The 15,615-nt window shown below is 32.5% G+C and overlaps 1 protein-coding gene across 3 annotated transcripts in view; it reads right to left on the bottom strand.

Moving 5' to 3' along the window:
- Positions 1-13,443, bottom strand: part of LOC136795073 (uncharacterized) — a 64,551-nt gene extending 51,108 nt beyond the window's left edge. For 2 of the 3 annotated variants that reach the window (XR_010844649.1, XR_010844648.1), the window contains exons 1-2: positions 13,261-13,440; positions 12,020-12,094 (exon numbers count right to left, since the gene is read on the bottom strand). Coding sequence is in view for 1 of the 3 variants with exons in the window: in XM_067051863.1 (XP_066907964.1) it covers positions 10,484-10,627; positions 12,020-12,094; positions 13,261-13,333 (292 nt within the window). In the remaining 2 variants the exon portion in view is untranslated. Of the gene's footprint in view, positions 1-10,483; positions 10,628-12,019; positions 12,095-13,260 lie in introns of all 3 variants that reach the window. The other variant, XM_067051863.1, reaches the window with a different exon arrangement.
- Between the last annotated feature and the right edge of the window lie 2,172 nt (positions 13,444-15,615).

Genomic DNA, 15,615 nt, shown 5'->3' with positions numbered 1-15,615 from the left:
GCAGGATTTCCTACAGGCTACTAATTTATTCTATCCTGGTTCTATGATATTTGGGTTACATTTATTTAGCTGATCCAGCCGGTAGGCGTGCGTCTTCATATTAAGGACCAACAGGACACGCACCCTAACTCCTTTGACCGACAGCATTACTAGTACAGAAAGCAATTACCAATCTTGGACTTTTTTCAACCAATAAAACAGCCTGTCGAAACATTTTTTAGCTCTTAGTCATGTGGATCTTAGAAGTTGTGCAGCCTTTTTAAAGTGAAAGATAACAGTCCTATTAGTAGTTGTCCTACCAGTGCCACCACAACCCTATAAGCCTACTGGACCCCTTGGAATATTGAGCAATTTATCACTAATGTTGATAGAAACTAATCCTTTGCAGGGCATCGCCAGGGCCAAGTCCGGAAGGAGAGACTCTCTTCATTTTCCTCTCTGGAATCAACCTTGCAAAGTGAGGCGAAACATTGGTTACTTATATATAGTTTCTCTGCTATTTTCGTTCCTTTCTTGACCGTCACCCGGAACGACTTTCAAATATATTTTGTCGTGCTCCACCCCCCGCTACACTGCCGAAAGCTGATATTCTTCTTGGATAAATGCATCCATATATCCTATATTAAAAAAGCGTTAATCAATATTGTCGGTCAACTACAAGATCAACTACTAGGAGTCGATCAATCTTTGAATGATCACCGAAATTGATGTCGCAATAGATAACAACCCCTTTGTTGTTCCTTATCTGACCATGAAAGGCTCAAAATATACAGGATTCAGAAGTGAACAGGAAGTTACTTTTTCGTTACTTACTTTTTCCCAAATTAACTTGACTAGTTTATAGTTTAAAATAAGTTTGAATAAGGATGTAAATTTTAAAATTAAAAAAAAATTTAAATGGTCAAAAATTTTCGACAATTCAAGAATTCGTCAGAAATACACGTTTAGGGACCCTTGAGTCCCTTTATCCAAGTCTCGGGAAATAGTCTGAGTGTGCGTGTATATGTTGTCAGCTTAGCTCAAAAATGAAAAGTCGTACAATACAGTGTATATGCCTGGCATGTGACAGTGGAGTATGGGCTAAAATAGACCGACCGGAAGCGTCACTTTATAGAATTGATTTTTTTTTCCGATTTCCACAAAAACGAAGTAATTAAGTGATCTTTATTATACCAGATAGGTCTTATCCTCCTTGATATAGCCAAATATTAATCTGGTTATATTCCAATTAATGTTGGTCAAATGCCGAATTTTCAAAAAATCAACCTCTAAAGTTACTTTAATTTTATTCATTAAAAAAATAAATAAACAGTTTTCAGTGTTAGCGATAATAATAAACTGCGTTTTGTTTTGCTTAATTGTTGTACTCTCAGAGGAACAAAATTTATATAAGTTATTCCCACCTAGAGAAATCCATAAATATGAATTTTTATAGATACAGGAAAATTAAAAAAAAAAAAATGTTCATAATTTTCAAATGGTTGTTTTAATTTAGCTGTAGATACAATAGCTTAGGATTTATTGCTATGTTTATTAAGTTGTGTTATCCATAAAAAATCACAAAAACTGAGATTCTACCCTTGTGGTTGAGAATCTTGGTATTTTTTGGTTGAGAATCTTAATGCTTGAGTAGCTTGCTGAGTGAAAGTGGTGTGCTGCGAACACCGCACCAGCTTTCTTTGCAAAGTTTTATCAAAATTAATGCACAAAATATATGCATTAGCTCCATGTATTGTAATGAACATGCAGGCCTATTGGAATTTATTAGTATTAGTGTTTTATTTTTTAAATATTTTAAATAGGTAAGAATGATTATTCATCTCCATCCGTTGATACTCGAGACCATTGATTATTCATCATTTATTGTAGGCTTTCAATTAATGTATTCCTTAATGGAAGCATTTAATAAATCGGAAAGTTAAGTAATTAGTTGGAATTAACAGATAAATAATTGGAAATATCGTATATTATGTAGGAAATAGTAGCCTTGGGCTGGAGTGTTATAAATAGATTAGTGCTATGGATTATTTGAAACTAATGAATTTCGCTTATTTTATTACTTTCTTTGCATTGCGAACGTTTAGTTCACGAACGATGAACCGAGTCCGACTGTATTCAGAAATAATGGATCAAAGTTCAGATTTATAAACCGCGGCGGATTGAATTAAAATATCATATGCTTCAAGTAACACGTTAAATCCAAAATAGTTCTTAATCAAACACAAGTAACAGAATTTCACTGAAGTCACAATTGCACTCTGTTATAAAATTAAAATATCATATGTTTGATAAGGTTAGACATGAGGAGGTTATACAAAACAATTGAACAGCAATGTTATGTGCTCTTAATAAAGGTGCATAAAACAGTTTTTTTGTGTTTTATAATGAACAAAATACACTTGCAGATGAAAGTATTACGGGAGTTTTTTGAAGGTACCGAGATCAGAAAAATAAATGTCAATTCTACAATTAAGTGCGATTTAAAAAAGACCGTTTAAAATCCAAACAGCTCCCTTTTTATGACAGAAAATTGTCCCAAAGCACTCTTAAATTATGGTGGTTTTTTTTTCATACATGAGTAAATATCTATAAAAATTCAATTTGTTATCATTGAAAATAAAGGTACAAGAAAAAAAACTAATTATAATTTTGAATCCCTCAATTGAGACGTCTCTCCGTAAAACATGGTAACTGCAAAAACGAAAAAAGGCTAAATCGTTTGTTAGTGACAATGCTTTACCTTCAACCAGTCACTTCACTTAATATCGACATTCTCTCAAGAAAACCAATTTCCTAAAGACTCTTGCTACAATTAAAAAAGGCGGTGATGACAACAACTTCAATTCATAGTAAAATTCAGTTGTTTTAAACCCGAATGCCGTAATTTTTGATTGGCTGTGATGGCGATGGGACTTATGTTTTCCGAAACATTATAGTAAGACATTACGTTTCAGCCATTCAAGAACATGAAATGGTCTTTTTACTATCTTTAATTTTTGGTGTTTTACCACTGTTATTCCTCTATGCGCCACTTCCCTCATTGAAATTAATGACAGTAGGAGAATATCTAGGCGAAGAGGCCATTCCCTTTAGGTAAAAGGTTTCGTGCACTCTAAAGCAGTCTGAAAATCTTACATTTAATATTACGATAATCTACTCTAAAGATAATATTAATAACGGTGAAAGAAGCATGTCGATTTCAAAATATTCTTTACCACGCTCTTAACCTATCTAGTCTATTTTCTAAATTAGACTACTATTCCCGGCCTCTTTAGATATCCCAAACTCTTTACATCTTGGCCACCATAGCATTGGCCAAGGTTAGTATTCACGAATCTGCTTATAACATAACAACTTGGAATAGTTAAATGATTTAATTGAATCCACCATTTCCAATTAAGTCCATGCTTAGGAAATTACTGTTTAAATAATTATAGATCAAGGCATAATCGGTGTAGGGAAGCAAAACGAGATAATAAAGGAGGCAATTAGAGCTGATCATTGCGAGGGCGGGGTGGAGTTCTGTTCCGGCTGCCGCTCACCAGATGGCATTGTTAACTCCTTAGCCTGAGCCTCCTAGATCTAGCACCTGTCCTGGCAGGAAGTATTTAAGGAGTGCGTGCCTTCCCGAATAAATGACGCAGAAATGAGCGAGAATTCTTTATAAAATAAAATTACCTCGGCTCGCTCACAACTGCTGTTCCCCCTTAAAGAATAAATGTACTCAATGAACCAGCAGATCTAAGCCTAGTTTTCTTCATGATATCGTTAGATAACGTTTCAGAATTACATTTGGAACGTAATGGAGTCTTTAACAAATGTTTTAATATTATTTTCAACCATGTTCAGGGTTATCTTTTGCAATATGTGATCCGGCTACCCAAGAATAATGCCAGTAGGATCAATGTCCAAAAACTCATTCCCTAACATAGAAAGAAATATTTCCATTATATGAAAGTCATGCTTAAGGATAGCTCAAAATACTACAAAATTTCAACTTATTAAATAAATGCACAACTCATGCAGTAAATGAATCTGAAATATTAAGATAAACAAAAATCTTTATTGATAATGACATTACAAGTCTTCATGAGAAAGAATTGAGAACAACTATCCACCACAGAGCCCTAATGAAAACATGCTATTGTGGGCCGAGATTATCAATAAGTAGTTTTTTTTTTTAATATTCTGAGATTCTTTCTAAAAGTCATTCATACCAGTGTATTCTTCAATAAATTAGAAAATTAAATCATTTAATAAATTAATTATTTCATAATTTCAAAATTACTGAACAAATAATTCTATTTAATAATAACTAAATAACATGATTCTATGAATTAATTGTAATTTTAACTACTGCGATTCAATGTTATTGAATTCTTTTAGCTGGTACCAATATTCACTAATTTATAGTCAAAAACATACGATTGATTGTACCAATTCAGATTAAGAAAAAATAGGGCAAATATCAGTTTTATCATTATTGAAAATTATCGTGTGGTAATTAAAAATAAATTGTATCAATTGAATAAGCCTTAATTTAGAAATAGTTTTGCTAATATGGGGTTAATTTACATTATTTCTTTAAAAAAAAGCTTAATGTCCATCAATTTGATAAATGAAATCCTCAATAATTTCGTTTCCACTTACACTGCTTCTGTAAACGTTTCAACTCTCTCTTAACAGAATAGCTATTTTTCACACAAATTGCTCACTCCAGACTCCAAGATGTTGAGGATTGTATAGGGTTAATACAACTATTGCTGCACTATTTTGTAATATAACTAGGTCGTTATATTACTGTTCTGTTCCATTTTTTAGTTCTAACACAAAGTTTTGTAAGATCTGTTACTGTGAAAAATATATTTCAATTGAATAAAATGTTCTTAATTTTTTTGAGGCCGATTCACTATTTTACATTTTAATTCCAAAAATAAATAAACGTTCAGACTGAATCGCGTGAAAGAAGCCAATAACTTGGTGCCACCAAGAGATCTCTTTGTTGACCAGATGTAATGACCATTAAGAAGCGTAACTCAGAATGTTGGCCTCAGCCTCAACTGAGTAAGGAAAGAAAGAGAGCTCAAAGGAAAGACATGAAAAATGAAATGAAATTAGACTAGAAACGGATGCTTATAGGAGTAATAATTAGAAGCGTCCACTTCCGACGCCACTTTCTTCAACTTTTTTTCTTTTATGGCTCAGGTTTGCCATTGAGGAGCAATACAGCCTCAGAGAGTGAATGTCATTACTAGGGATCGCCGCGAAATAAATATATAGTGAAGAAGGAGGAATCGAATCCACAACATGCTGAATGTACTCATGTAGAGGGTTTCTTCCGCTTCAAGGTCTTATAGTATCAGCAACTAAATTAAAATCGGGTTATTTTTAGTTGATGCCTAAGGCACAGTTTCATGTAACCAGCCGTTATCGAACCTTACTTAAGAAGTAGTGACCACCAGTAGAGCGTCGGATTCCGTTTAGAAATTATTTTTTTCTTCTTTTTAATTTTATTGAAAAATGAAATCAAAATTTGAACCAGCAAATAGAGTGTGGACAATATGAATTTATTTTTAGAAAAGTAATTTAGCCACGAAGTACTATAGAACGTACGTTATTTTGATTACTAATATACAGTAAAATTTCAACTACAAGGTCATTGGAAGTCTCCTCGGACCTGGTCTACCTACCCCTAGCTTTCACAGAGCCTTACAGTCACAATTGCTTACTGGCAGCCACTAGATTATTTTTAGTAGAAGCCAGTATTATTGCAGTCGACTCAAGGGAGAGACTTTAACATAGCCACGATATTTACCAAAAGAGGGCTCGCTAGGTTTCGGTAGAAAAGGCGGCTGGCTGCGAAAAGGCCAGCTTCCCAAGGCTTTCGATAGACCACAAAATGTTTCCCAAACTCCTGAGGATGACACACTAATAGAGGAGCTGAACAGAGTTACTATTACCAAAGCCTTTGTTTTGTTGGAATAATAAAGTAATATTTCGCGGCACTCTAATCGAACTAAAAAAAAAACAATTATCGTCAGAGTATTTGACTACGTACGGTGTAAAAAAAGTAATGAGAGACACTGTATTTTCCTCGTCTTTTTGAAAGTTCTTGAAGAAAGAAATTGGCAGTCACAATCATTGCACTCTTGGCAAACGTTAACCCACTTAGAGAACCGCTGCTCTAAATATCAGTTGAAATGTACCGAACCATACCTAACTACCATACTATTGTATATAATTTTCATACTAATACCATTTTGTGATATTTAGCAATATGTAGTAAGTTTAAAATGTTGTTAAGAAATTTAGCTATTATGTAGACATTTTGAATAAAATATATTTCGGTTAAAATAAATTCGTTTGATCTTCGAATATAGTGTCAATAACTGAATCCTTTCCCTGGTGTTAATCAGTTTTTTCACACCAATAGTTGGTAAATCGCTTTTCGACTCAAAAAGTAGAAAATTATTAGCGTAATTAGAAAAACGGACATAAGGACAACAACAACAACACATAACAAACGGAGTTAAGGTGTCAATAATTGGTGCCTTTACCCTTCATTTGGTTCATGACAATACTAATTTCACAGCGAAAATAATGTTAGTTAAGCATGAAGATTAAAGAATGAACGTAGTATTGATCTGCTCGTTACTTCCTCCTCTTACAATTATTATTACAACCTCGCTGAGAACTAAATCCTGGTTCTGTAACTGTTCACACATTGATTAGTGCATTGCTAGCGTGAGACTGTCGCAGGTGCTGAACAGGTATAGCCAATGTTATGTCTCACCTGTTGTCTCTTCCAACCAATAATTGTGGAGAAAAAAGTTTATGACCTAGTTTTCATGACTTTAAGGCTTCAATATATTAGTAATTCATTAAATATTTTTAAGTGTACCTTTACAAATTAAAATCCGAAACTACATTCATTTTAAATAATTACATAAAATAATAAAAAGTTAATATTAAACAATATTAATTATAGAAAAACAAACACGATGGTATATCATTTAAATGTATTACTTATTATCAAATCAGATTATCATTATTATTATATATACTACTACATAAGGGGGGAGAGTTAGTTCGTTTGAACGCATTAATTTACTACCTGTTTGTTCCGGTAAATTCATAGGGTATTCGTTTATAGATGAAGACCTTATTAGGCAAAACACATTAACCCACACATGCAAAAAATAAATAATCGACCACCCCTGTTGACTTTAGTACCACCAGAACATGATGTCCCACGGATTTGCACACCGGGTTCGGTGTAGGAGTAGTGTAAGGGGTAAAATGTACACTTCATCAGTTTTACTAACAAAATAAAAGTATATTAAACTTGATATAAATATTAGTCGAGCCAAACTAACTAGATATAATATTTCACATGTTATATTATTCAACGGAGACCTGTTTTATACTGTTATTTAAACCATTACATTACGTGTACGAAAAAGTTCTGCTGTTTTTCACGTCGGGTTTGATCATTTCAACCGCATTTTTTTTTTTTTTTTTTTTGTATCTCGAAAATTATTAGTGATGACTAATGAATTGCAAGACCTGAATAAAAACAAAAACAATTTAAACTATTGAAAATTTTCCAGAAAAAAAAAGTAAAACCTAATAAAATTCTAAATAGTAATATTTTTTGTGAGAAATTTTTTTATTTATTGAAATTTACAACTGAATAGAAAATACAGCAAACAAATTTTAAATAAGATCATAATGATATGATACAGCATGTAGAGAAACTACCCAGTAGTGGAACTCTACAAATATTTTACAATATAAGATCAAGAGGCCATCTTCTTTTCAGGCGCCTCGGAGGATTGCCAGGAATGGAAGAGGAAGCAAGGTTAGAAACTAGTGGGTTTGGGTGGTTAGGGAGTTTATAATGGAAGGAATTATATCGGGTTCGGGCTAGATCTGTTATATAAGGAACATTTAGGTCTTTATGGATGGTTTTATTAGTTACAAAATAAGGAGCATTGAGGATTTTACGAAGGATTCTGGATTGTAAGGATTGGATATGAGATGAATTCGAAGGTTTAGTGGAGCCCCAAAGCTCTACTCCGTATGTCCAGACGGGCCTTATTATTGTCATGTAGATCAGTCTTTTGTAATGAGTTGGAAGTTTAGACCATTTCTCCAGTAATTGCTGTAATAGTAGGAATCGACGAGCAGTTTCCTTTCTTTTTAGTCTTTTATGTGGTTTTCAAGTCAGTTGTTTGTCTAGATGTAGTACTAGGTAACAGATATGTTCGATAGGAATAAGTGGGGTATTATTGAAGGATGATGTCGGGCAGTTGGCAGGTTTACGACGAAGGGTGATTTGATGGGATTTATTTATATCCTCCAATTTCGACACCATTCTTCGAGGGTTGTGATATGGGACAGTTTGGGATGCAATCCAAGGGTTATTATTAACTGTGAGCACACATGTGTCATCAGCAAACGTGGTAAGGATAGTGTTAAGAGTTGTTGGGATGTCAGCTGTATAGACGGTGTAGAGGATGGGACCGAGGATACTACCTTGAGGAACACCAGCGGATTGAAAATAGAGAGATGAATAGGAACCATTGTGGTTTACTTGGAATAGTCTATTAGTAAGAAAGGAACGGATGACGAGAAAATATGTAGGGGGTAGGAATTTACGGAGTTTGAAAACCAGTACCAGACTCGATCAAAAGCCTGCTCTATATCGAAAAAACTCCCGCGCAGTACATTTGTGAGTAAATAAAAACGTTTAGACTATAATGAAATAGAAGGTTATTGATGGGCTATCAGTTCGTAATCTTAATTCATATAACAAAGAATGATAAAAAAAAAAAAAATTTACTAGCTTTTTTAAGGAAACAATAAAAAATATTTTGAATTTGAGGGGAAAATCTGGCTATAAAAATAGAGCTCTATTTCTGAACAAACCTGGCCAAAGCTCATCCATTTTATTATTTTTTAGTGATGTTTGATCCAGTTTAATTGTGTTTTCCAGTTTTAAATCTTAAGTATACAGCCCAAAGTTTGAGAATAATTCAATGTGTTTTATTGAACAACCATCACATCATGCCTATGCTTCCTAACTCTTTTAAATATAGCCATTAAAAATAATTTTTGAAGAATATATGGCTTAGTATCGTAAAAGAGACATGAGCTACCTGCAGGGATGTTTCATTACTTAGAAATAACATTTTCCATGTATAAATCAAATAATTATTACAATAATAGATAAATTAAGATTGTACTTTATAAATATGACAAAATTGTAACGTTATATATACATCGAGGAATTACATTGACCGTTTAAAGGAAAACTGTTGGGAGTTAACGGAATAAACTTTACCCCTAGGTTTAACCAGGTTTGATTTTAATAAATAAATTTACGTAGACTCAGTTATCGGCCTATGTATATTTATGTAAATATAATTTTATTTGTATCCGTTTAAATCTATACCTAATTATTTTATTATTATTATTTATTTACATTTATTTTTATTTAGTATGTATACTTACACCACTAATACCTATAGCCCTCAGTGTGGCAGAATGTGTTATTCCAGTTGAAGTTAAAAAACAAAACTCAGAGAAGTGTAGCTGTGTAGTATAGTTAACACTTACTTTTTCGTGATCGTGTTTTTTTTTTAACTTGAAACTATTATTTTTTAAAAAATAAAAATAAATACGCAATAATTAAAAATTTGGGAAAATCTGTTTTCATCAATAATTTCGGATAATTGGCTCAGAGCAGTGTTGGTGTGGAGATGATAATTATTTGTTTATCTATCTATTTTTTTTATTCGTTCAAGGTAAACATAAACAACCTACTTCAACTAATTGTTAAAGCTTTTACTCATATCATAAATATTTAATATTATCTGTAAACCATTAATATCATAATAGCTTCGTTCAATAATATTTTAATTCCCCCTACATATTCCTTTCGTATTTAACACTGTAGTATTTTATTAGGAGTGAAATATAGCTAAATAAAATTGATTGCAATGTTTTTCAAATATCTTTTGATGATAAAGAAATTTTATTAAAGAATTCGGGTATTCTTCATACTTTATCCCCCAAAATGCGGGGTTGTAGGCGATGAAAATAGAAAAAAAAATTATATGTTAAAATAATTAAGTTTTGGTTTTTCCGCATTGTTTCATTATTGGCAAAGAGTATTATTAGTTTTAAATGTTAATATTTATTAATAATAAAAATAACAGATAAAAACATAACATTTAATTTCAATAATATTATTTCGATTTTAACGAAAGTATTTTTTGTTTATCGTTTTGAGTAATCAAAAAGTAGAATTATTGCAAATTCTATAATTTTTTCCAGAGTTCAATCCGAATTATAACTGCTGTTCGCCTTATCGATGTTTGCCGCAGAGCTCATTCGTAAGGTTTTGTAGTAATGATTCCAAAATACTTCATATTTTACTTCCTTATAAATAACCAAAAAAAAAAAAAAGTTACAGTACTTTGTACTTTCTTACTAGACCAACAGTTGTGCAAGAAGGTAATTTGATCAGGATCACACTCAACCACCAGATTTTTAGCTAACTTCATGAGGCTGCCTTGACCACGGAGTGCTCCCCAACCGACAAGGTTATGACTCACGGTAGCTGTGAAACAGAAAATAATTATCTGTCACAGTCATTGGAAGCCGGGTCCTTGAAGTAAGTAGCACAGTTTTATCCCAATAAGCTACTTCACATTAAAAACCAAAAAAGCTCAAATTTGAATTCAGCTAAAAATTACATTTTTTGTTGTTGAACCTAGTTATTATTCATTATTTTTATTTCTGATTACATAGCAAACATAGCTTTGAAACAAATATAATTTGTAATATTTTAGTCCTGTAGTTTTCCTGGAAGAAAAGTATATGCATCAGCATCACTTAAAAAATAACTTAAAACTCAAATATTTGTCATTTTGGGTGTAGGTATAAAATAAATTAAATGGCTAAAAAAGCTATTGGTAATAATTTTAATCTCATAGATGGCTATTATATTAGTTACACAAAAATAGATGTATGGATTATTATCATGATGGACGATTAAACAAAATTTAATTAAAATAATTTCTTAACATTATCTACAATTCATTATCATCCATTAATGTAAATATTTCTCTCTAATACATTATTTAAATGGTTAAATGAAAATCATAGGCCTCACGTATCCAGTTAGCCTAACTTTTAAAAATTTACTTCACTTTAAAATTGCTTTTACGAATTTTTCATTCAAAACTTAAATTTATTACACAATTTATAACATTATAATAAAGTTAATAATGAACACATATAATTATAATTTAAAAATATTTTCTCAAATCGGGCATAATGTTATTTTCTAATAGAATATACGTGCTTATCGTTATTATAACTATATTAAATAAATTATTTATGATTTTTAGATCAAAACTAGAAATAAATTTCTATAGTTATTTCATTAATTTTCTTATTTTATTTCATTTCCACTTTCATATTGTATTTAGTTGTACTATATAAATTTAATTACAGTTTTTATTATTAGAAATAATTTCAAAATTGTACAATGCTAGCTTATAAACCGTTGGTGCCTAAACAATGCCCTAATAATTAAAAGTGTTATATAAATTGATATCATCAGTTTCCATCTATCATTTTGTACATTGCTTTGGCAAGACCAATAGATATTATCAGTCTGGTTGATGTATATACTTACTGAATAAAGAAATGCATAAATTAAAAAAAAAAAAGTGTTAACCCCTAGACCCGTCTCTAATGATAAGCCACTAATTTGACTGTTTACTCTTATCAGGCTCTTCTTGTTTAATAATCCAGTTGAATCTTTCTTAAAATCAAACTATAAAATGCGTCAAAATCAGACTGTAAAATTATTAACACCCTCTGAAGTAAAATCTTGACCTAGATTGTATATATTTGAAACTTAGTTTTCTCAATTTTTAATACCATAAAACAAATTAAAAAAATTATATAACAATATAATTTATCATAAAAACTAATTACTCACCTTCTTCCATTTCATCTTCTCCATACACGTCTATAGAATCCTTTAATTCGGCCGTATTGGCTTTCACTTCTGTATCTATAATTATACATGTTATATGAGAATATATTACTACATTAATAAAACGTCAGACAGAAAACCTTCCAGATAGGACGGTATAAGCCAATACAATAGTAGGTACCTTTAATTGATGTTACATAATTACATTTTTTAAAGCTAATATTAACTTAACTTGGAGAAGTTATAAGCTCAATCATGTTTTCTAAAATGCCGCTCTAATACCGGGAAGGGATCTCGATGGAAAGTTCTGAAAATTTGCTCAAAATTTTTTTTCTTGGGGGAGGTACTGATTACAAATTTCAAATTTGTGACCTTTAATTTTTTCTAAAAGTACAAAATTTATTTAATTTTTTGTAACTTGTAAAATATTTATTAATTGAATAAATTCAAACATTCATTTTATACCGAATAAATTACCGGAAATATTTATTCTAACAATATTTTTGTTTAGGCCTATGTTTTGAATTCAGCTTGGGTCGAAATTACGGAATGTAGATGAGTCAAGTGAGGATCAAAAATAGGTTTTAGTTTGGAAACTTTAGAAGTCCTAAAACGTTTTCATGTTTTGAACACGCATTTAAACTTTAATACCTGTATTTTTTCTGTTGGGAACTCTTTATGATCCTCATTAGTGTGGGCTCGTAATTTCACTGGCGCACATAAAAAAATAAAAAAATAAAATGAAGGAAGAACAAAAAAATAATCACTGTTGTAGGTAATTTATTATCTTGTTGTTGCTGATTGTTGCTTAAAGGCGTAAAAACCTCTGGTCATCAACGCCTAAATTTATTATCTTTAAAATGATACATTCAACAATACATGGTTTTCAAGTTATATGCAAAAAAAAATATTGATTTAGTTTTTTAAATTGATACCTCGGGAAAAAATTGGAGTTCAGAAAGCTAAAAATCGCAATTCTAATCTTAAAAACATATTGAGCAAATTGTATGGACCTCTGCAAAAGTTTTCACCAAAATCCCTCATTTGACTGAACCCCATGACACTATACTACGAGAGGTTGCTTCTGAACGATACGCCGTACGAAAAAAAATGGAGCATTAGAAAAATGAAACTACTAAATAGATAAGTGCGAAATGAAAAAGTAAGAGAAAAAGAGTCATTTTAACTAATGGATGCAACCTATTCCGTAAATGGAACTCATCCCGGCAATCAGTATAACTCACCGGAATCAGCAAGGCACAGTGGGAACACTACCAGCCACCAATAGACCGACACTACTGTTTCCATCTTCTCCATGAGAGCTTATTGACAAATCCAGATTGCTACACTCCACCATTGTTACATCCAATTCTAGTAAAACGCATATATATGTGCTATCAGGTTATTTATATCACTATGGCTACGGGTGCCTTCTTAATATGCCAGTGATCAAGTAATTACGAGTACTTATTCATTACTTACATATTCAAATATATGGTTAGCATTGGTAATAAATATATAATATATGGTTAGCATTGGTTGGTAAAATTTATGATAACTACCTCGTATGAGAAGTAACAGACAACATAAAGAAAAGGATTCAAGATATTTTATTTACTTTTTTATATTTTCAATGGGGAACAGTTGGTGAAGTGTTAGTAAAGGTTATTTTATACTGCTCCACAATTTAGATTCTAATTACTTGTTTAATTCCAAATTATTCTCTTGAAAAGAGTTGCAATGTAATAGGAGAGTTGGAAATTAAGGCGCAAGCAAGTAATAAGGATTTACTGTGGGCGAGCCATCGCAGACAGTGAGCAGCATGGACTCGGACATGGCCAATGGTAGAGAAATACTAACAATGCTGGTAAGTAGGAACAAGTCACTGCCGTAAAAGACCACGGGAAATTTATCAGGAGGCTATAAGCCAGAAAAGATAACCAGGTATATAAACAAATAACAATTTCAACGTCCTAACCAAAATCACAGATGATAATAATGAAGAAACAACCAGGCCGGTCCAAAATTCCAAAACTCCGCCAATTTATGTATATTAAAGGTGTGGAGAATTACCCCGCACTGCTTTCATTTTTATAAGAAAAAGTCGGACCAGAAAAATTTCTGATCACGTCAACACTAAAATTAAATGTTCGTCTAAAGCTCGGGTGCTGACTTTCACACATATCAGCTCCGGCTGGATAGAAGTTCCAAGATAGTGATTAAAGATCACCAACAAGCATAATTGAAGAACAAAAGATACGAAGCCTCAAACATATCTAACGCAATTTCTAAATTTAAATATCCCCTCCCTATGCTCATTCTCGTCATCACCAAGGAGACATATAGTAAAGACATTTGTAATATTAATTATATTTACTATTCAAAAGTAGTTATCAGAGAACGGCGAAAAAAAAGTATTATCACTCAGTATATAAGATCCCACCAATACGGTCACACTAGGCATTATTGCAACCATCTACCATCTAGGTATGGGGGACACCATGAGAGCAGTTCTTGCACCAAAAAGACTTACTAAGACTGCTAAATGTGCAAATCGCGACGGCCAACACTCTGCCAACTACAAAGGATGTAAAACCCTGAAAGATTTAAGTCAGCTCAGCACCTCCAGACCCACAGGCAGCCCTCACTTCTACTTCTACCACAACCGGAGAACTTCATTGCACGCCAGCAAATACCAAGAATTGCACCTGTACCATAACATTACCTAGTCGATACAATCTGTTGGTTAGTCAGTCAACAGTGCCTGTCATTGGAAGAGTGAGGTTGTTCCTGCTATTCTGCTGTCTTCTGACGTCACTAACGGTTTTCTGAAAACTGCTGAGTCATTGCCACGTGGGTCCTTTTTGGCTTCCCCTCACTATGTGAGGGCGCGTGAGTAACAGTTGCTTTAAAAGTTTTTTTAATCTATTACTTTAATCTTTAAATACTTATCTTAAGTTTATCTTTATCTTTTTTAGCCTAAGTTTTTATTTTAAGTTTTAATTTAACATGACGAATCCAACTGAAATGGTTGTCGATCACGTACCTGAACAAACAAAACAGACACCTCCCACACCCCCTAGGGAATGTAAGAGACGTCGCATCACGACCCCCCTCCTGATGAGGAAGGCTATGTAAAGCCTAAATATACTGTCCGGGTTGATTCTCGACCCCAAACTCAATCAACGCCAAAACTCAATAATACATTTGATGGACTCTCTGAGACCGATATTACACACACACACACCCACTACAAGCACAACTAACACAACTACAACAACAGTTAAGCCACCACCTATAGTAATTAATCCACCGGTATCGGCGGTACAATTACTAGATGCTTTTAAACAGGCCAATATTACTAATTTCACCATCCGCTCCTCAAAAGAGGAAAACAAAATACTAACCAACACTAAACAAGACTACGACAGAGTCCTCCGTTATTTAGAAGTAATGGAAAACGTATATTATTATACATACGCACCACGAGGTACCAAACCTCTCAAAAAATACATAATCAAGGGGTTTGATTCAAATCACCCTTTAGATTCAATTAATGATGCGTTCTCGGAACGCCTTCCTGGCTTCCGTCAATTACA

Source organism: Halyomorpha halys, unplaced genomic scaffold (assembly GCF_000696795.3).
Source record: "Halyomorpha halys isolate HHAL.00 unplaced genomic scaffold, Hhal_1.1 Scaffold2732.1, whole genome shotgun sequence".
In the NCBI taxonomy this organism is placed as follows: Eukaryota; Metazoa; Arthropoda; class Insecta; order Hemiptera; family Pentatomidae; genus Halyomorpha; species Halyomorpha halys.
This window is presented reverse-complemented; position numbering and strand designations above follow the sequence as displayed.